The sequence below is a fragment of the Barbus barbus genome, assembly GCF_936440315.1.
Source record: "Barbus barbus genome assembly, chromosome: 39".
In the NCBI taxonomy this organism is placed as follows: domain Eukaryota; kingdom Metazoa; phylum Chordata; class Actinopteri; order Cypriniformes; family Cyprinidae; genus Barbus; species Barbus barbus.
In genome coordinates, this window is record NC_136717.1 from 26,581,071 (window position 1) to 26,604,793 (window position 23,723).

The following is a 23,723-nucleotide window of genomic DNA, read 5'->3' on the forward strand; positions in this document are numbered from 1 at the left end:
TTGAGTAACTCTGGAGACAGCATTACAAAAAACAAATCGATGGGCAAAGATAAAAAAAAAGAAAGAAAACGGACAACGAGTGATTTTTCAAAGTTTTTCACTTATTTCAAATGGTCAGATATTATTTCCTTGCCCCCATTTGAGAAAAAAAACAAGCAAATAACAACAAAAAAAAACTGTCAAATTAGTGTCATGGGTAAAAACCAAAAAATTTATAAATAGATCAGTTTATATTTTCATTTTAATTCATGTTTTAGTAATATTGTTGTGTATTTTTTATATGTCTATATAATGTTTATTTTTTCAGTGTTAGTTTTAGTTATTTTACTGCATCAAGGTCAACTAAAATAAAATATGAAATTAATTTGTATATATGTCTGTATAGTTATTATTATATTTTTTCAGTTTAAGTTATTTTAGTACATGAAAATGAGAAATGTAAAAAAATTAATATTTTATTTAATTTTATTTTAGTTAAATCTAATTTTTAATGGTTTATTTCATATAAATATATATATATATATATATTAAAACCATAATTTGAAGTAATTTAATAATGGTTCAAGTGCCTCATCTAGCGGTCACTGAATGAACGACTTTATACGCAATCGCTTTTGCGTCATCAGAAGGCGACATGTTTAGTTGCCTGACTTCCTACATGCTGGACGCGTCCTTGGGACTCTTCTCTTTAGAATATGTCTAATTAATTCTTATTAGTTTAATAACTATTACAGAAAGCACATGAAGTGATGAACCGTCTTTGGTAAGCGCTCAGAATATCATATTATTGTCTGTTAGTATACTAACACGCTCATTTTATTAATGTTATTGACATGTGGACACGTTGTATATTGCAGTTGTTGACAAATCTGCAGACTGACTGAGAAGAGATGAGCGCTCCTAACGCCAGTGAACGCAGAGCCTGCTGGAGCGCCAGAGACGAGCTCTGGAAGTGTCTAGATGTCCATCAGGACCAAACATCTGCCTGTGAGAAGCACCTGCGAGAGTTTGAAGCCAAGTGTCCTGCCCAGTGGGTCAGTCTGAGTCCATAGTCCTGAGTGCATCTTGTGTCTGACACCTGCTTGCGGTTTGAATGCATGTGCAGCAGCTGTCATGCATAATTGAGCTTCGTTACTGGCTTATTTAACAAAATAGCATGCAATATTTACTAATAAGTGCACTTATATTCCACTCTGGATGTAGAAGTTCACGTTAAAAAAAAATATTAGAATTTAACATTAATATTAAATGCAATTAGCATGCTTATTTTTGACCCACCTAAGTAGGACTTAAATGCAACTTTATATGTAATTGCATATTTGTATGCATTTATTAATGCATTAATTTCATGCATTTAAATATATTTGTAATAGCACATTTTTTCAAGAAGTACAATAGTACTTCTTTAAAGCATGACAAAATATTAAATAATTTTAAATGGCATTTTAACTACAAAAAATAAATGCTTTAAAAAATGATAAATTATTTTTAAAATCTCATTAATATATAGTTTATAGATTTTAAGTCAAATAAATTTAGTTTGATAAAGAATTGTAGTCCAAAAATATCTCTATTTTTAGCTTTTATTATGTTTAGTAAGTTTTTCAAAACATCAGAAATCCAGCTATTTTATATATTTATTTTATTCCATTTTTTTCAACTTGAATAGGCTCTGTTTTCACAGTATGTTTTTATATAATACAATATAATAACATAATGTAATATAGTATATATATATAATAGCATTAAGAAAAATTGATTTTTAAAATGAATTGTGTATAGTTTTTAGTTAATAATGTTTTATTGTAATTGTCCTAATACCCCCCCCCCTTTTAAAGTGATTAACGAAAAAAAAAACATAATCAAATAAAAAATAACTTAAATAGCTACTGTCTTTTTCTTAGTTTTTATCAAGTTTTGTTAATTTATCAGCATCTTAAAATGTCAACTGTTACAGTGATTATTTATAATAAGCAACTGATCACTCTTTAAGTACACTTAAGTGGTTTTTTATTTGAATAAAATATTATCTACAAGAACAGTGTTTTGAAAATTTGATTTGAAGTACACTACAAGTGCACACTTAATACATTTCTGCACACGTTTTAGCAATATTCTGTCGAATTTATCAATGAATCTGCATGAACTGATTGTTGTGATTCATTCGCAGGTGAAGTATTTCGTCAAACGGAGGGACTTCTTGAAGTACAAGGAGAAAATACAAAAGGAGGGTTACGAACCAACTGAAGGAGCGTCAAAATTATAGGCATGGGAGGAAAAGAAAACACTGGACTCTGACAGTGAAAAGTTGTATGAAACATTGTGTTTTTGTCTCCTCTCATAATTTATCTCAATGCGTCTGTGCTGTATGGAGCTACAGTGTGATGTTTGAAATGCAAAATAAATGAACCAAAAATACAGTTTATGATGTTTTCAGAGACGTCCGGTGAAAGAAATGGATCACAGATTCGCTGCCGACAGTAACAAAATCTTAGTTTCCTGTATGTACAATGATCAGCGGCACAGAGGTTTACTCAATTTACGATTGCGAGGATTTTTGTGTAACGTTTGAAACAATCTTCCATTCTACTATGCGTGATTTCAGCAGCAACTTCATCTGATCTCCCTCAAACCTCTCAAGTAAATAGCGCAAATGCATCACGACATTTGTTAGATGTCAGAAAATAAAGCATACGGATGTGTTCACACAAACATCACTGATTGTGTTTTGTAGGTAAACTTGGAAGGATGCTAATCTACATCTAATGCTTTGATATATAGAATGGTTTCCTCCAATTCCACCACGTCCTCTTACTCCACGGATATAAAAAAATAAAGGCCTTAATCACGTATATGTGCCTCTTTCAGTGTTTATGCATTGTCCTCGATCAAACACAGCTACAAGCTGCCTGTGACATTAGGCATCAGCGCCCAGGTGGGAAACTCGCTCAGGTGGAAGAGCGGCTCGCCCCACGTCATGATGGCCAACATCACCACAAAAACCCCGATCAGATTCACTCCAAAACCTGCCTTCACCTGAAAAACACGAGGAGACAATATAGCGTTTGTCAGTCAGCAGTCATACCAATGTCACACATGGGCAAAAAAAAAATCACTATACAATTAATACTGTAAATGACCTGATTGCCCTGCCTCCCAAACTAAAGTAATATATCCCTAGTAAGTGGTTTTTACAAGAACCATTAAATAATGCATACTGTATGTGTTAAATATAAATGTAATAATAAATAGAAGATACAGACATTTTATATTTCTTTCATCGTGAATATGCTTTTTTTGGCCTATGTGTTTCCACAATATGAATCTTTTAATATAATGTTCAGATTATAGATTTTAGTAAAAAATTAATAATCAAATATTTTCCCCTTTTAGCTATAATGCAGACATTTAGTACATTTTAAAATAATTATTTTATTGTATTTCTTTCAATATTAATTGGCATTTATGGCCTTTGTTTTTCCACAATATAAATGTTATATATAATATAACAAGGTACAATAATCATTTTTAATTATCATAAAAAATTGCAATATCTTGGTAAATAATTGCAATCAAATATTTTCTCCTTTTAGCTGATGTAAATTTAGTTTGTGTTCAAAACACATATTCAAAAATTGCTTCTTTTTTTCGTCATGATTATGCTTTTTTTGGGCTGTCCACCCCTCTGTGTTTATAATATAATTTAATTTAATATCATATAATATTATATGAACAAAATAGATCAGAAATAAAATATTTTTTAATTGTTTATAGATTTTAGTTTTTAAGTTTTAGTAGTTTTTAGGTTTTAAGAGAACTGAAGTTGTCTTCTGAATATTTTCCCCTTTTAAACTCAAAAAAAAAAATGAAATAAAAAAAAAAAATTCAATTTTCAAAAAGTCTTTTCAAGACAAGCTACTTTTTTCTTTATTTTCTATAAAAAAAAATTTGTTTTGTTACATTTATTAGCATAAAATGTCATCTGTGTTAAAATGGCATTGTATAATGAACAACTGATAATGAATTTATTCTTTCAAATGAGCATCTCGTAGTTTTGCCATATTAAAATTATATGCAAAGCTGAAATCCTAGCCCTGTTACCTTTCTGAAGGCCAAATTATGTACTAAAATATATTAAATTGTTAATTCATTTAGCACAATTCATTTCTTTAACACTCAAGCACATTATTTGTCTGACATACTGTTTGAAATCACAAGGAAATGTACTTTTGGAAGTGGACCAGGCACCTGTTTCACCCTCAGTTTGCTTATGAAAAACAAATGATGCCCCGGCGTTCCTGGCGCAGCTGTGAGATGGGACGGAGCTGATATAACAGGCTAATGTTGTGTCATACCATGTCGCTGATCTGCACATGTCCGTAGCTGAACACGATGGCATTCGGTGGGTTTCCAACCGGCAGCATGACGCCGAAGGACACACACATGGTGGCGGGGATGAGTGTGTGCAGAGGGTTGATGTGCAGCGTCTCGGACTGTGAGAGACAGGAGACAATAATAACAATAACACCTTCATCTGTGTGTGTGTGTGTGACTGGTATCACGTTATGGAGACCAAATGGGGGCATTTTTTAGGTTCCCATGATGAAACAAGCTTATAAATCAAGTTTTTTGAAAATCTAAAAATGCTGAAAGTGTCCTGTAAGGGATAGGTTTAGGTGTAGGGTTGGTGTGTGTGTGTTAGCTGACCAGGGCCGAGAGGATGGGCAGGAACACTGTGAGCGTGGCCGGGTTGCTGGCGAACTCGGTGACAGTGGACACCAGGAGACAGGCCAGCAGCGTCACGGCCCACGGAGGAAGACCGCTCATCGGCTCCAGCTGCCGGCCGATCCACATGGACAGACCCGACACCTGACCAGAGACGTCACATCATTCACTCACAACTTAACGCATAGAAAAGATTCTGATGTTACATAAGAGTTCTGATGCAAAATTACTGATTTAATACAACATTCTTTAAAAAGTCTCTGTATTTTCCACTGATTTTTGGAAATCTTTTGGCTACTCGTAACTTAATATTTTGACTCTTATAGCTGACACTTTTATCCAAAGCTACTTTACATATAAAATAAAATATTTATCCAATGCAACTTTGTTAGTTAACTTTGCAAAGAGTGTTTGGGTCATATTACACTGTAATATTAAAACAAAATTCTAAAATAAAATAAATATTGCATTAAAAATTATTTTGTCTTTTAACTGACACTGTTATCCAATGCAACTTTGTTGGTGAATCTTGCAAATAAATCTTTGATTCGTTACACTGTAATATTAAAATTAAATTCAATTATAAAAAATCAAATTAAAAATAAATAAACATTTAAAACATATAAGAAATTATATTTTTCATGAAGGAATAAAATAGTGATTAAAAATTCTGATTTAATCAGATTCTTTCTAAATCTAAATCTAAATTCTTTCTAAAGAATATATATATTGTTTTTTACAATGTTTCTAATGATAGGTCTAATTTTAATGCTCACCTTGCATCCAGCAGCCAGTGCGTATCCTCCTCCCACCAGAATAACAATCTCCCATGGCATCAGTCTCTGGAAGTCTTTCCATGTGATCATGGGGGCCAGAGGATCCTCTTCCTCCTCCTCCTCATCATCACCTGCACAGAGAACAGAGAGAGGAGTGGTTACCAGAGCAGGCCAGCAGGGGGCGAGAACATTCACCTTTCCTCTCATGTCCTGGACCCCAGTGCAGCGCTTGTACACTGGACCCTGCTGAGGGAACGCGCGGCTGTATTATAGCGCAGCTTGGGATCTGACCTTTGCTCTCGCTGGAGAACGCAGATGGCCAGGGCTTTCGAGCCGGGATGAGGAAGAGGAGGAATCCCAGCAGCACCGACACCGTGGCATCAGTCCTGTAGCCCTTCCTGCAGGACACAGGAGGTTTAGTCAGTCTTTCTTATCATGTGTGCATATGTTAGAGGATTTAGAAATGGAAATCATTTTTATTGACTGAGTAAGGGTTTGCACAAGAGGTTCATGTTCATGTACTAAACTAAAATAAAATAATCATTATTTTTGACTGAGCTGACACAAGAGGTTCGTGAACTTCTTAACCAACTTGAAATCTTACAAATAAAATAAAACCTTGCTACGTGTTCTGCGTTAGGCTAACCGAGACTTGTCATAGCACCTGCATGTTGTTGTTCTCTTTGGATAAAAGCATCTGCTAAATGACTAAATGTAAATGTAATGTAAAATAAAATAATTTTAACTTTCAGCTGACAATTTTATCCAGTGCAACCAAATTCTTTGGATCACATTACTCTGTAATATCAAAATAAAATAAAATAAATAGATTCAATATACATTATAAATATAAATAAATGTAAAAATTATTTAAACTTGTAGCTGACACTTTTATCCAATGCAACTTTGCTGGTGAATAAAACTAAACTAAATTAAATTAAATTAAATTAATTTTTTGACTGAGTAAGGGTTAACACAATGTACTTCTCAAACAGTGACGTCCAGCCGGTGACGAATCCCGGCTCCCTGGTGAACCAAAGTACAGTCATCAGAACGAAGAAGATGCCTGTCACGACTTCAGGATAGCTGTGCAACAGAAAAACCCATATATTAATCACAACATCAAAATAAAGTCTTAGTGAAAGCAGAAACTCACAGCAGAAGCTCAGACTCTTGTACCTGATGGGGCCGAGTTTCTGGTACTCCTCATGAATGCGCTTCTCGGACAGGATTTCTCGCCTGGTTTTGCGTTTCTTGCTAAGAGAGCAAGTCTCTCTGAAACTGTGAGATGATAACAGCTTGAGTTCAGATGGATCACAAATCATTTCAAGATCAAAGCGTCTATTTTTCTCTTACTTGCATCCCAGAAAGAGAAAGTGCAGCCAGATCCAGGTGAGCATCAGCATGATCAGAGCGATCGGCAGACTGAAGATGAACCACGTGCCAAAGTTGATGACTTTTGCTTCTGGGTAACGACTGAAACAGATGTTTTATAGTAAAGCTTAGTGCTGCAAACACATAACAACTTCACTGTAAAAAAAGTGTTTCTGCTTCCTTTAATTTGAACTTTGGGCAACTTGAAATGTGAAGTTGAGTTACATGACAGCTTGGATATTTGGATAAATAATATCTGAGTTATTCCAGCTCTAAATATTGATAGCAGACTGAAACAATCATTTGTCACAGTGTTTTTATAATTTAAAAAAAAGTCAGTGCGTTATATTATAAGTACATTATTATGTCAATATGTACATGTATAAAAAAACTTTTTAAAAAATATTACAAATTATTGATATTAAATAATTAAGTAAATAAATTTATAAATATTATTACAATTTGAAATAGATATATAAATGTGTAAATATTTTAATTATTTAAATTTAAAAATAAAAACTGTTATTTAAAAAGCTTGCATTTGGATCACCGATTGCAACAATCGTTTTTTACAGTGGTTATATAATTTCAGTGATTATTAAAGAAGTCATATCAATGCATAAAATGCATTCTATTCTATTCTAGTATCCCTATATACATCTAATGCATATTGCTTGTCTTATGGAGAATGGTTTCTCTGTTCAAATTATTAAAAAAAAAATTATCTTTTTTTATGATTAAATAATATTAATATTATATTAAAATGAATATAAAGTAACATTAAATAAAATTAGTATTAAATAAAATTATTAAAATAAATATAATTAAATATTAAAATAAAACAATTTCATAAAAAATTATGAACTTGCTCTTCCTCTGAAACAACTTTTCTTTTCAGCTGACATCACCAGTATTTTTAACCTGTCAAATAATTCCCCGTTCTATATTTTTTTTTTGTTAATATTTACTAAGAAAATATGTTTTGCTCGGAAATATGTCACATTATGGATGTAAAATGGGTTATGAATGCAGTTACATGTTGAATTTTTGATGCTTCAACTACAAGGCAAACACAAGTCATCAAAAACTTCAAAACCTGATCTTTAAATATAATTACAACATATTCTATCACAAAATCTCAATCTCAGCTCAGCGCCCTGCTTTCGGGGGTCAAATGTCTCATTTACTTGATTCCAGTGTGGAAGAAAAGGACAAGGGTCTGTTTACACAGTGTTCAAGAAAAGCCTGGAGAAGATACTGAGAGCCGGTCGAAGTGGCGCAAGGTTTCTCGCTGACCCATTTTAAGCCAATTAGCACTTTACATTGATTATTTCTGGAATATGTCAGTGATAAAATCACTTCCAGCGAGCACAGACTATAACAGCTATGTGAAAGAATGAAAGGAGTGTCAATACAAACCCCACTGACCCACTAAATACCCGCTTTTCACTGTAATGTATATATCTTTACATCAGCAAAACCAGGTCACAATATACAGTCACCTTTGCCCAAGAAAGGTTGCACAAAGCAAAGGGGTATTTTTCTGCGCTTAGCGTCAGAAAATGAGATTGAGCGGATTGAATCAGGTGCTTAAACAAATCCCAGCGTTTTCTGAATGAGGCTTTTATGGGACTGATAGCGTACTTGTTGAATTGCTCAGAGAAGATGAGGTTGGTGGAGGTGCCGGTGATGGTGATGAGGCCGCCGATGGTGGCTGCATACGTGATGCTCAGAGACAGGCACTTGCAGATCATGTGGTCTCTGTTGGTGGGGTACTGCGAATCCCGCCGGATCTTGGGTTTCTTTGGCGGCGCAGGGATGCTGATTGGAGCCTGTTTGGGAACAAATGGCATAAATGGTTTTAGAAATGTAAGAAGCAGACTGTTATTGAGTTATTGTCAGGTAGCTGATGGTCTCACCTCGGGCAGATATCCGTTTGATTCTTTACAAAACTCTGGACCGAAACCAGGCTTTAATGTCAGACCATTCAACTCCTAGAGTATGAAAAACACTTTTAAACAAGTGGCCTTAGCTTACCACAAAAAGTGTATTCTTAAGCCTTATTTTTCTCTCTTATATATATATATATATATATCTCTGAATGTTCCTAAAAGAAGATGCATTTACCTGGGAATCAATCGGACACTTTTCAGACAGTGCATCTTAAAAATCTTATTTCCATAATACAAAAAGTATGTATTTTAGAGTGACATTCCTTAATTATAACTTAATTATACTGATCGACACTAAAATTTAAAAGGTGACAAGAGATCATATTAATCTACTGATTGCATGAATCATGCAATTTACTCAAATATCTAAAGTATGTTATATTTTATGACAGTAAACATATGTTCTCTGTGTCTTGTTTACATTCATCTAAATTATAATTACAAACAAAATAGCATGCTTACTGTCACTTACATAAATAGTTTAAATAAATCATTTCAATCAGTGTTATTTTAGCATTAATTAGATACTACACTGTAAAGTATAAGTTTAAGGCAACCAGCTTCAGCAGATTTTTGAGTTTTCTCAACTTTTGGTTGTATAAACTTGAAACAACAAGTTGAGAAAACTCAAAATTCTGCTGAAGATGATTGCCTTAAACTTTTGCGTTTTCTCAACTTTTTTTTTTTTTTACAGTGTATTATAGTTTTTGCTAATATTTTTAATTTGATTTTATTTTTATACTTTCTGTGAATTTTAATTAAAGTTGTAGTAATTAATTGTGTTTTGTCATTTGTATTAGTTTTTAAATGTCAATATAATTTTTATTTAATTTTAATTATTTTAGTACATCAAGTTAAACTAAATGAAAATGAGAAAGGTTGCTTATATATATATATATACATTTTCTTTTATTTTAAGTTTTTTTTCAGTTGCTTTAAGCATAAACCCCCTATATTTTTTTGTTTTCTTTCTAATAATTTCGCAGGGTTAATAAAAAATGTAATTTTGTCTTACCTCACTCAGCATACAGACGTGATGTTTTTCACTGCAAAACAAAGAGAAACTGCAATGAATAGGCTTGTTTAACAGATGTAGTTTAATACAGCTGACTATATCTTACTTGTGTTTGCGGTCCAGCAGCTCAAGGCGATTCTTGCTCGATTCTTGGTTTTCCTCTTTGTCTGTCAAAGAACAAAACAATTAGATCAAAACACAGCTAATAATAACCATAATGCACGCAAAGCTTCTGAGACGGATGCTCTGCCTCACCGCTCTCCTCGTCCTGCGTGTCGACGGTCAGCGAGTCTTCGAGGGAGTCGGCGATGCCGGTACAGATGAGCTGCTGCAGCACGGCTTCAGCGATGGGCATCACCATGGCCGTGGTGGACGTGTTGCTCAGCCACATGGAGAGAAACACCGTGCAGCACATGAAGCCCAACACCAGCCTACAACACAAGCCGAACACATGCAGCTCTCAGAGTCGGTCTACAGCTGCGCGTGTGTGTTACACCTGCTGAATACATACATGCCAGGCTTGGCCCCAGCGATCATGACCATCCGCAGAGCGATGCGTTTATGCAGGTTCCACTTCTCAATGGAGGCGGCCAGACAGATCACCCCCATCAGCAACAGCGTGGTGTCCTTAAAATACTCAGAGGCCACCTGCAAACACACACAGACAGTTTCTTCTCACAACTTTCTGAACGTTTCTGAAAAGTTATATAAATGTTAGGACAAAACATACTCTTTTAGTAATGTTTATGGAACATTTTAATACTATTCGATATACGTTCTCTAAGATCAACTGTTTCAAAACATCCCATTTGGACTTGATGAACATTCAAAGAAATGTTTTTGGAACCTTTAAATAATATTCTAATCAAATCTGGACAGTTGAACGTTATTACAATATTTTAAAAAAATAATAATATATATATATATATCCAACCCATGATCATGAACATAACAAGGTCAGATATTTACCCCAGAAAACAGGTCATGTATTATATAAACCAGCTGTAGAAGCAAAGTCCTGCTATTTACAGTATGTATGTTAAACTACATTTAACAGTTCTTTCCTGTTGCACAAAACATCCTACTGTACGAAGTGAAAGAGCACAGAGAGGTTTTCTCACCTCACTGGACTTGAGGACTCCAAACAGCGGGTAGAGGAAGGCCGGGACGAGCGCAGCGGCTCCCAGCGGCACAGCTTCAGATACCCAGTACACCGCTGTCACGATCAGGACATACGCACACGATGATTCCTACAGACACAGAACAGCTTTCATAATGTGACCTAAACACTTCCTTGATTCTGGATGGAATACTGAGAGTCAAACTATGTTCAGAGTGTATTATTTACATTTACAATAAATATTATTAATATTATTTTATTTTATTATAATTTAATTTAAACCAAATTGTTAAGGCCACGTTACATAATACACAATATAACAGCATATACATAATGCGTAATGTATTATACTGTACATTTTCACTGTGTAAAATATCATTTATATTATTTTATTTATTTATAATTACATTTTAACCACATTTTAAATTTAAAAAGGTTTGTTTAAAATAAAAGGTAAATTTAAGGCCATGTTGCAATATATTCATCATTTATATGCATACATTATGCATCATTAATGTGTGTGTGTGTGTGTGTGTTATATTTAAATAAACTATATATATATATATATATATACATTAGTGCTGTATATATATATGTATATACACGCATGTATATATTTCAGAAAATATGTTGTTTATATATTAAATATATTTATAAATTATAATATAAATTATATGAATATAAATATATACATGTAAATATTTTCAAAATATTTTCGTGTGTGTATTTATATATATATACATAATAAATGTAAACAGTACACACACATACGTTATGTAAACAAAAACTTTTATTTTGGATTAATCGCGATTCATCATTTGACGTCACTAATATATATATATATATATACATACACGATTACAATTTTAATTGTATTTAAATTAACCATTTTTCAAAAGGTTAACAGAATTTTGAGTCATGTTTATGACTTGCCACAGCATGCTTTTTGTACTGTCTGCACTGATTTGCATGTACAAGCCACCTCTAAAGTGCAGGAGGAAATCATTACTTTAACCAAATTATGACTTTAATTATGAGCAAAACAGCAGGAAAGCATGTGCGTCAGTCTGTAAATCAGGACAAAAATCCAAATCCGGTTTGCCCTGTCAAATATTTGGACCTGGGCGCACAACACTTCACGTGGGTCCAGAAAACAACAAATACAAATATGAATTTAACACCTCAATGAATCACCTCAGCCGTGTGGAGCTTAGGCTGACTGAACGAGCATTCGTCAGCTGACTCATATTTCATAATTAATCAGATTTTATAACAGGCCAAGCAAAGCGAAATTAATACATGCTCACACATTCCAGACATTATAAATACATCAGGCTAATGAGGAGAATGTAGAGGCACTGATCTGAGGCCAGTTTTATGAATAGAAATCCGTCAACAGATATTATTATTTGAGAATTTTCAGTAAATATTACATAAGGACTCATTTTAATTTTCTGCACATCTGATTTGCTTTTTAGTGTTATTTCTTCATACACTGAAAAACACGTTCAGTCAGAAATTGCTAATAAATTTCACCCAAAAATAAATAAATAAATACAAAATACAAAAGAGCGAGACTGCAAACATGAAATTTTTGAGTAAAAAGGCTAAAACTGTATTTTCTTGTAAAATGTACTCTAATAATCTCATAATAATAAATCATTTTTACACTGTATTTCATTGTAACATTTTGCAGTAAGGTTCCATTTGTTTACATTATATAACTATATTAGTTAACAACTGTTGAACTAATAATGAAAAATGCATTTATTAATATTAGTTTACGCTAATTCCAACATTTACTAATTAATACTAATTATTAAAATCAAATGTTTTACCTGCTAATATTATTTAATAGACCTAACATGAACTTACAATGAACAGTTGTATTTTTATTAACTAACATTAACAATGATTAATAAATACTGTGAAGATCGAGAGTGAAGAGTAAGTTCCCTTCCAGGAACTTCGAGCTGCGTCCTAAAACGCTATGGGGAACGCCTTCAGCGTGACCACGCTCTGAATATTACCTGCAATCAGTCAAAAATAGAAGGGCGAGGCGTCACGGGCGGGGTGACGTCACGACCAGGAAGTATATAAGCACGTGCGGCGGAGCCGGCGTCAGCTTTCTGTCATTCAGCAAGCGCTATGTATGTTGTCAGTACGTTTTGTGTCTTGTGAGTCTTATTTAGTGTTGTCTGTCTCAAAAGATGCCTAAATCCAAGGCCAAGACGTTGGGCGATCCCAGATCGTGTTACAGGTTGTGTGTTAGTCCCTGCCTTCGCTACATCACGAGTGGGGACACACACAATCTGTGCATGGTCTGCCTGGGTGCGGAGCATGCGGCGTCGGCTCTCGAGGGAGCCGATTGCCCGCAATGAGTGCGGCTCTCGCTGCACACACTCCGCACCCGGAGGGCTCTCTTTGAGGAGGGAGCCTTTGTGAGCACCCCACATGGTGCTGGTCCCGCTTTTGCCGAGGCAGAGTGGCGGCTGCACTCGTGGGGCTCGCAGGCTGATCTGGCTGGCGAGAGTGAGACGGGCATGTCACTATCTCCTCCCGTATCCGCCAAATCTGGTGTCCCGTCTCTCGGGGAAGCGGATCCTTCCCCCCGAGATGAGGACTCAACACTTCGTCTCTCTTCCTCTGAGGAGGTTGACGTGACGAGCGTTGACGAGGGTTCGCCGCCTCTCTCGCCCCAGTATGAGGAGTTGCTAGAGGTGGTTACTCGGGCTGTGGCCAAACTCGACATCAGTTGGCCCCCCAAGCAAACATCGGCGCCGCATTATAGTCTCCTAGATGAGCGTTTTCTACGCTCGTGGCCGCCACCTCTACGCAGGAGCCTTCCGTTAAACTATTCGTCCCGCCCATTCGTTCCCGCATCTGATTACTACGGTAATGTGCGGGAATTGGGTGCGCGCGGGTACAAGGCGATGCCTCAGATCGAGCAGACGCTCGCAAGCTATCTGTCTCCTTCCACGGCATCGTCTCTGAAGGCTCCTACTCTGCCCACTAAGCCTCTGCGCACCACATCTTCCTTAGTGGGCAGGGGGTATGCGGCAGCAGGGCAGGCCGGTGCATGTCTGCACACTATGGCAGTGTTGCAGGCGTACCAGGCCGAACTGCTGAGAGAGTAGATGAGGGCGGGGATATCACAGCGGACGATATCTCCGAGCTCAGGAGGACCACTGATCTTACCCTCCGTGCCACCAAGGAGTCGGCCCGTGCCATCAGCCGCTCCATGGCAGCTATGGTGGCAACGGAGAGGCATTTATGGCTGACCCTGTCCGATATTAAAGAGAAGGACAGGGTCTGCCTTCTGGACGCCTCACTTCAGCCTTCTTGCCTGTTCGACGATGCAGTGAGCTCTGTCGTCGACAGGTTTCAGGAGGCTCGCAAGCAAGCAGAGGCGTTCCAGCGGTTCCTCCCCCGGTGCTCTCTAACTCTGGAGGCTGCTGGGCGGGAGCAGCTTCCTCCACATACCAACTCCTCACACAGGGCAGCGCAGAAGCAGAGCGTCGCCTCTCGTGCTCCCCCACGGCGGAGCCAAGACCGGCGGCGCTCTGCACCAGGGATCTCGCGGCCAAAGGCAGATCTGAGGGCTGTCTTGTCGGCCAAAAGGTCCTCGGCAAAGAAGTCCTGATGGGCAAGCCCCTTACACCGCGGTACTCGGTGACCGTCTCCCCTCGGTGCCCTCCGGGGACCTGTCTACCAACCCTGCCGTTGTTCCAGGGCGCAGCGGGTCCCAGCGAGTGTCTTCCTCAGGTTTCTCCGCCTGTCATTACAGCGGGCCTGAGGCACTCGCCTCAGCCGCCAGATCGCGCGTCTCCTTTCGGTGCGCTGCATCGAGGCAGTGGTCTGGCCGCTTCTCTGACACCAGAGGTCAGTCTCGAGAGACTGATTCCCTTAGTAGATCATTTTGCAGCCTGGCAGCGACTTTCTCTTTGGGTCCTGCGCACGGTAGAGAATGGCTATTGCATCCAGTTCGATGGGCCACCTTCGCCGTTCAACGGGGTTGTTGTGACTGCGGTCCGCCCCGAGCAGGCTCTGGTTTTGGAACAGGAAGTCGATACTTTGCTGAGGAAGGAAGCCATCGAGTTGGTTCCTCCTCACGAAGGTTCACACCGGCTTCTACAGCCGGTACTTCATTGTTCCAAAGAAGGATGGGGGGCTGAGGCCCATACTGGACTTGCGTTTGTTGAACCGCTCAGCCAGAAAGCTGAAGTTCAAAATGCTCACTGTCAGGCAAGTCGTGTCACAAATCAGGTCCGAGGACTGGTTTGTCACAATAGACCTCAAAGACGCCTATTTCCATGTTTCCATCCTTCCCTCTCACAGGAAGTTCCTGAGGTTTGCTTTCGGGGGCAAAGCGTACCAGTATCGGGTTCTTCCCTTCGGCCTAGCACTCTCAGGGAAACTTTCACCAAGTGCACTTTCACCAAGTGTGTGGATGCAGCTCTGGTCCTGTTGCGACTGCAGGGCATCCGCATACTCAATTATATCGACGATTCGTTGATCCTCGCTCAATCAGAGCGGTTGGCAGTTCGGCATCGAGATGTCGATCTCGCCCACATAAAAGACTTGGGGTTAAGACTAAACGCCAGGAAAAGTGTGCTTTCTCCAGCTCAGAGAACCACTTATCTAGCCGTGGTGTGGGATTTGACCACGATGCAGGCGCAGTTATCCCCTGCTCGGATCGAGTCGGTCCTCACGGCAGTCAAGAGAGTGCGAGAAGCCACTGTCAAGCAGTTTCAGAGGCTGCTTGGGCTCATGGCAGCTGCGTCCAACGTGATTCCGTTCGGCCTGCTGCACATGAGGCCCCTACAGTGGTGGCTCAAGACCAAGGGGGTTTCCCTGAGGGGGAACCCGTTCCACGCTTGGTTCTTGTCTCAGGCCCCGGTGCTGGGAGCTCCTTGTCACCGCGTCTCGCTTGCGACGGACGCCTCCCTCACCGGTTGGGGTGCGGTCATGAGTGGCCACCCTGCCCGCGGTCGCCACCTGACGTGGCATATCAACTGGCTAGAGATTCTAGCTGTGTTCCGTGCACTGAAGCACTTCCTCGCGGACCTGAGGGGTCACCACGTGCTGGTCCGCACCGACAGCACGGCAGTGGTCTCTTACATCAACCACCAAGGAGGTCTGCAGTCGCGCCCCTTGTACAAGCTGGCACACCAGATCCTTGTGTGGTCCCAGGGCAAGCTCCTATCACTGAGAGCTGTGCACATTCCTGGGCATCTCAATGTGGGAGCAGACGTCCTGTCGAGACAGGGGCCGAGGCCCGGGGAATGGATACTTCACCCCGAAGTGGTGAAGAAGATCTGGAAGGTTTTTGGCCAGGCACAGGTGGACCGCTTTGCGACCCGAGATTCAGCACAATGTCACCTCTGGTTCTCTCTAGCTCCTCCAGCTCCTCTGGGGCTGGACGCTTTGGTACAGACCTGGCCAAGGCTTCGTCTGTACGCCTTCCCCCCGATCGCTCTGCTCCCGGGAGTTCTGGCGAGAGTGCGCCGGGAAGAGGTCAGTCTACTGTTAGTAGCACCGTTCTGGCCGGGCTGAGTATGGTTCTCGGACCTGATTTCTCTCCTCGACGGCACCCCGTGGCCGGTGCCGATCAGGAGAGATCTCCTCTCACAGGCCAGGGGCACCATAGTGCACCCTCTCCCGGAGTTGTGGAAGCTGTGGGTATGGCCCCTGAGGGGGCACAACTCATAGCTTCCGGTCTGTCAACCGAGGTTGTCGAGACCATCCTCCAATCCAGAGCTCCCTCCACGAGGAAACTGTTCGCCTTGAAGTGGAAACTCTTCACTTCTTGGTGCGGGGACCGCCAGCTCGACCCAGTCAACTGCCCGATTCGCGCAGTTCTGGAGTTCCTGCAGGCCCGTTTCTCCGCAGGGTTAACCCACTCCACTATTAAGGTCTGCGTGGCAGCTATTTCGTCATACCACACCCCTAGTAGTGGCCAGACAGTGGGCAGACACCCCCTAGTTACACGTTTCCTACGCGGTGCACTGAGGCTGAGGCCGCCTGTACGATCACGTGTCCCCACGTGGGACCTGGCTGTGGTACTGGAGGCTCTGTGCGTGGCACCATTTGAGCCTATTGAGGAGATCTCGGACAGACTCCTCACCATTAAGACCGTTTTCTTGTTGGCCATCACTTCTCTGAGGAGGGTGGGTGACCTTCAGACCCTGTCTGCGGCCCCTTCGTGTATTGACTTTGCGCCCGGTTCGGCGAAAGTATTTCTCTACCCACGGTCTTCCAACGGTCGTACCACAGCCAGTCGTACTCCAGGCCTTCTGTCCTCCTCCCTTCGGGGAGCCAGACCAGGAAAGGCACAACTGTATGTGCCCAGTGCGAGCACTGGGCACGTACATCCACAGAGCTGCCCTGTGGAGGAAGTCGGACCAAATGCTCGTGTTCTTTGGTCTGCCTAAGAGGGGTCTTCCTGCTAAGAAGCCCATTCTTAATAGGTGGATAGTGGATGCCATTAATCTGGCGTATGAGGCCTCTGAACGTCCCCCGCCGTTGGGAGTCAGAGCGCACTCAACACGAGGTGTGGCGGCCTCCAAGGCCTTTTTGGCAGGTGTCTCCCTGCAGGACATCTGCAATGCTGCTGGGTGGTCCACGCCCCTGACATTTGCCAGGTTCTATGACCTCGACATTCGAGCCACTCCAGGCTCTTCCGTCCTTTCGTCCTGACATCAGGCAGGGAATTGTCAGAGTGGCAGCGTTGGTATATCGTTCCCCATAGCGTTTTCGGACACAGCTCGAAGTTCCTGGAAGGGAACGTACCAGGTTACGTATGTAACCCAGGTTCCCTGAAGGGAACGAGAGCTGCGTCTCGTAGCCGCAATTTCTACATGAAAATTGTTTCTACACCAACTTGTTAGTGCATGTAAGGTAATGTAAAGCGTTACCATTTTATCAACACATGTCATTAATAGTGTATTATTAAGTAAGCATTAATTTAGCACGGACACGGTGGTTGCTGGCTTGTCGCTTATGGGACTTGAACTAGCAATCGTCTGTTTTTTGGCCTTTTTTGGCCTTTCTTCTGTCTCTCAGCACTCAATGCCAGAGCTGATTATCCCTCAGCGTGCTCCTGTGTTCATAAAATCGGGCCAGCAACTTTCTGCTTTCTCATTACTGCCAAACTGTGCTGAAGGCCGTCAGTTATGTGGCACACTGCAGATTAAGCCTCCATTGGCACATTGCTTTTGTTCTGCTCTAATCTCATCATTTCTCAAGAAATCAGTCCATTCAGATCCATCTGATTTCTGTTAGAAGGTCCGATGGGGCGTTGATGGTAAAGGAAAGTGTTGATTTCCTCTAATTTATCATTAGATGATTACACATCAAGCAACTTTATTTGGGAACGCACATAAAACGACACGGTTCTGTTTCGACACAAGCATCCCCACAGGACTCACACACACATTGCATTCATTACATAATTGTTTTGTTTGAATAATTGCTTTCAGTCGGCGGTGAGATGGGATTAGTCAACTATTGTGAAGTAACCCCTTTATTTCTGACTCTTGATGAAAAGTGCTATCAGAGAGAGATAAGCAAACCTGTGCAAGTGATCTAATCTTAAACATGTTTTGGAATTGCAAAAAAGCTGTCAAGGCAGAAGATAATGACATTTCCTGATCTGTGCGCTGTTTCCATATTCACCTATATTGTTTTCTGCCATTTAGATCAATTTGAATCATGTGTCTCATTACATTATAATATGTGTGTCTTTGGATAAAAGCATCTCCCAAATGCATGATATCATATTGAAATTGTAAATAAATATCAGAAAATACTATTTCAGTCTTTCTACTTTTCAAAATTAAGCATTATGTTCTACTTGCCATTTCTTTGTAATTATTTTTGTAAAGAATTGGGTACTTCAGCAGGAAGATTAAGTTATTTATATTTATGTTTGGTTAGGTTATTTTTATTTATGTATAAGTGTATATCTAAATCCTGTCACCACTTAATTAATTAATTCAATCATTTGCCTTCACAATTTATTTGTAATGGCCCTGCAGTGTGAAAAATTAAGTATAAGTACAAATAATCCATGCAATAATTAATATGAAGTCTTCAAACTACACCTATTATAAAAAAAAATGTTTTATGTAATGTCAGGACAGTGTCACCATAGGACACTACAGAAAAAAAATAATCTACTAAATGCTTAAATGCATTGTGATTTTTGGCCAGTTTTTAGTAAGAAATCTGCCTATATCTATATATTTTTATTTGTCAATTTTTAGAGAATTTCGAGTAAATATATATGAAATAGGCTAAGCACTCATTTCAGTAATTTTCTGCAAGTTTGATTTTATCAGTCTTTTTTTTTTTTTTACTTTTATTTCACCATACACTGACAAAATAAATTGTGTGGGGTTACTCTGAAACTCAGAACTAGTAAATTTCGCTACAAAAAAGAAAGGACACCCTGAATTAAACGTGAAAAGAAAGAAAAAATCTTTAAGTGGTCTTTAAGTCTTTAAGCGGTTTATTCTCATTTTGCGTAAGAATGGCATGCACATGCATGAAAAAAATGAAATTCACTAAAACGATTTTTTTGTAGGCTTCAAGATGGCATCTCCGAGAGGCATTCCGAAGCGCAATGCCTCTCTGCAGGCTTTGCTGATGTTGGACTGAATCTAAGATCCCAATTGCTACACAAACAAACAACATCTGTAAAACCTGCAGATGTTTCAAACAAACAATTCCCGTCAGAACATCAGACAGAGCACTTGAACCATCACTGCTCTGATAGCGCGCCTGGAAAACGACCAATCAGGTGAGAGGTCGCGGCGGCTTCTCGACTAACCCCAGGAGGCCGTAATTAATTAATAATTATCCATATCATAAGTATCATGTTTAAGACATTACATAATTTAATCGTCTGTCTGCCTATAAAACCGCATTTTATTTATGTCTGCACACATTTTCCACGTATAAAAAGATTCCTCGCGGAATAAACTAATGTAAATCAACTTAAAACCACTTAAAAAACGATTAAGTTTAAATAAAATGCATTTAAACGCGCAATGTAGCGCACATGCCCAGAAGTGAGCAGCGCGTAAAAGCGCGCGCGTGCGGTCGTGGAAATGACTGAGGATCTACTTACACTGCACGGGTGGATGAGAGGCAGAGGCAGCAGCGATAAAGGAATCATCACCACGAGAATGAGTTTCCGAGCCGTCCATATTTTTTTGATCAAGTCCATTCTGGCACCTTCCAGCCTCATGGGAGAACGCTTTGTTCAATTCAGCTCTGAGAAGTCCAAGAAGTTGTCTTCGAGAAGTTCGCTTTACTCCCCTTCAGCTTTTTATGACTTTTTATTAACTTCTTCTTGTCCTGCTTCCCTTTTCGTGCGTTTTACGCGCTGTGCGCCTTCTCAGAAAAGTTTGCATGGATTGAGAGCGCAACTTTTCTCTTTGGTTCCTGTTTGAATGTGGCTGTGGCTGTGATCCTTCTAGTCCCTCCAGGAGTGACTGCAGGCTCTCTTATAGGATTTCAGGGTGTATTGATGAAAAGGACACCGATGGCTCTTTTATGTCTCCACCTGTAAATGCGTCTATTTCTGATTCTGATTTTTTTTTACACTATAAAGTATCACCAGTTGCGCTTAAGCATGCATGAACCGTCCTCTCGATGAACTTATTTCCCGTGTGCGTTATAAAAACCTTTCCTAGGATGAAGATGAAATGTATGAGTACGCAGTAAAGCTAATTTTACTTTAATCTAGCCATATCTCCTCCCAGTTTAAAGCCGAACCAATCAGAGGTGAATAAGTGGAGTTTATGAATGGATGTGGGGTCTCAGGGTTGCGATGCTCACGAGCCAAATTGACCTGTTTAGATGCAACAGCGTCGGTTTCTCAGATTTAACCCCACAGGGATCAGAGAACATTGTTGAGACTCTCAGGAAACAAAGAGCAGAAGATATTAACACACACTCAAATGATCACATTAAACCCATAGCCTATATGTCATGATTACGCAGAATGAAGCGCACGTTTCATGCAAGCAGGCGATTGAGTGCATTGAGTGCTGTACATATACGCTATCAGTCAATACCTAATCATTCTTTATTATGGCTGTTTTCCACATTTTAGCATAATAATTCAATCAACAAAATTATGAACAAATGCAATGCAAATCTTCATGATGTGCATCCTGACGTGATTTTTAAACTGGAGTTCACATGTGTGCTGCTGCTCTAATTGATCCATTAAAAGAAAGAAAGAAAGAAAGAAAGAAAGAAAGAAAGAAAGAAAGAAAGAAAGAAAGAAAGAAAGAAAAAGAAAATCCATAGGTAAATATTAAGCATTTATGAAATTGCCTTTCTATCAAAAAGGTTTAAATCCAGTTTGAAATGTAAGGTGTGTCCAACTGTAATTCTAATAAAATTATATGATTTATTTAGAAAATTTAATTTTATAATTTAAAATTTTATAATAAATATCTAAATGATATATGCATACAAATTATGCATATAAATCCTGTAAGGTATGTCCCATAAAAAAAAAATAATAATAAAAAAAATCTAATAAAATTATGTTGCTAAATTATAATAATAAATAAATATACTATATATTATATTATATTTAATTAGTATACATAATATAATTTATAAATTGTATTATAAAATGTAAAATTATTTTTTATTATGGTAATTTTATTATAATATTTAAATGAAATAATTATTATTAATAATTTATAATATATGTATATTAAACAGTAAAATAAAAATATATAATTATAATTAATATAATAAATTACATAACATTTATTATTCATTTACAATCGTTTATTAGAAATATGAACAATATAATGTTTTCGAAATTGTTCTTTTCTCTTTTATATACATAATAATCAGACAAATATCTACCAGTGGCTTCTTTGGCAGTTTCTATAATATGTATCTAGTCTATTTTTCTTTTGTACGAAAAAAAGCACTAATTAAAATCAAATTAAATTAAACTGAATTGCAACATCAGTCTGAATCTTCAATCTGTGCAATATATTTGACCATAATGTGCATAACACGCCACCTAGTGGAAAACAGAGCAATTACTGTAACTGAATTGGTATTTTTGAAGTAGAATTAGTTTTAAAGACTGTGCCTTGAAGTGCTGTTTCAAGAAAATATCTGCAACGTAATGCAGCCAACAAGGAATACAAGACTCTGTTTGCTGCTTTTCTGTTGTGTAATGTGCTTTAAATCTTTGGAATTTCTTTCTGAGCGAGAAAACGTAATCTGAGAAAATGCTGTACTAAAGCAAAGCTTTGTTTGCTCACACTGGGGGGCAGAGCTGTTTGTGTGCTTTTGTTTAACTTTTATTCTGGAGTGTAATCACGTTACATGTTTGACACACGTCTAAATCATCCGTCTGCTCTCCATACAGTCAGTAGGGTTGCATAACCTAATCAATGTTGCCTAAGTTACCTGTTAAGCTCTTTAGGGTTTTAGCAGGGGATGAATGTCAGGAGAACGGCTGCTCCTGCGTGAGGCTGTGAAAAGACCGTGTTCTCCATGACACAATGCTGAAGATTAAGTGCTGTCCTCCTCTTGGACAGCGTTAAAAGGGTTTGATGGGGTGAGAGGAGCCATTAAGATCAGGTTTATATGGCACGATGTGCATGGCCGAGGATCTCAAAGCATTACAGAGACTTAAAAAGATTAATCAACAGAACAATCCGTTATTCATGCTGAAGAAGTCTGATGCTGAGAGGGAAAACTCAGAAAGAGTGTGGGACATCAGGACTGCTTGCTGGGATGAAATGAGAGCGTGATTGTTTTGCTCTCAGCAGGGTCACAGCGTCTGTCACCAGCATCACTGCACAGAGACATCACTGTCAGCTCTCAACGGGATATTATTAGCTTCTGTCAGCCAGCGAGTGACATGTGTTGCACTGATACTGCTTATAATCTTCAGTATAAAATGATCAATAACAAGAAGAAATGAATGAATAAATGGATGCTTTTTGACAGATTCTTTGTCAAAATGTGGCCCAGATGACCTGAACTCTTTAAATCAATCAATCAATCAATCAAATGACTTGAAATGACTCACACAGCGTCAGTGATGATTGTCATGTGTGAGGTGACTTTATAAGACAAAGGCTTTGCATGTTAACTGGTATATGTTTGAATAGAAATGGAGAGATTAAGACATATATGAAAATTAGTAAGTATACGAATGGCATCATTAAAAAAGACATAATTAGATAATATGATGACTCACACGCTAAAAAGTCCTGGGTTAAAAAATAACCCAGCCGAGAGACGGGAATGAGTTGTCACACTTTTTTGGGGTCATGCTGGCACATTATGGGGTTTATTGACACTGACTTGAGAACAAAAAAATATTTTGAATATGAACTATACTATATAATTATACTGCATTTATTATATGTGTAATAAAAGTATTATTATTATTATTATTAAATTAGTTTATTTGTTTATAAATGTATGTGTGTGTTTGTGTGTGTGTGTAACTTATTAGATATTGTAATATTGCATATGTTACATACATTATATATATAATTTATTACATTTATTATATAATATTGTATATTTCACAAAAATATGAAGCGGCACAACTGTTTTCAACATTGGTAATAATAGACATTAATAATAACATTGATAATAAATGTTTCTTGAGCAGCATATTAGAATGATTTCTGAAGCTCATGTGACACTGAAGACTGGAGTATAATGATGCAGAAAATTCAGCTTTGCAACACAAA

At 38.6% G+C, this 23,723-nt stretch overlaps 2 protein-coding genes across 2 annotated transcripts; one reads left to right on the plus strand and one right to left on the minus strand.

The window, feature by feature from the left end:
- The first annotated feature begins 622 nt into the window (after positions 1-622).
- On the plus strand, positions 623-2,309 carry coa6 (cytochrome c oxidase assembly factor 6). The gene is made up of 3 exons (XM_079398759.1): positions 623-763; positions 858-1,034; positions 2,171-2,309. Exons 2-3 carry the CDS (start codon positions 891-893, stop codon positions 2,264-2,266), a joined length of 240 nt encoding a protein of 79 aa, XP_079254885.1. The 5' UTR covers positions 623-763; positions 858-890; the 3' UTR covers positions 2,267-2,309.
- Positions 1,995-20,828, minus strand: LOC306858303 (solute carrier family 13 member 4-like). Its single transcript, XM_079398756.1, has 16 exons — positions 20,096-20,828; positions 10,964-11,092; positions 10,354-10,490; positions 10,098-10,273; positions 9,949-10,009; positions 9,843-9,873; positions 8,795-8,869; positions 8,520-8,707; positions 6,858-6,977; positions 6,681-6,782; positions 6,486-6,587; positions 5,793-5,899; positions 5,502-5,632; positions 4,708-4,869; positions 4,356-4,493; positions 1,995-3,036 (listed from the first exon to the last, which is right to left on the minus strand). Exons 1-16 carry the CDS (start codon positions 20,213-20,215, stop codon positions 2,899-2,901), a joined length of 1,917 nt encoding a protein of 638 aa, XP_079254882.1. The 5' UTR covers positions 20,216-20,828; the 3' UTR covers positions 1,995-2,898.
- Positions 20,829-23,723: the final 2,895 nt, after the last annotated feature.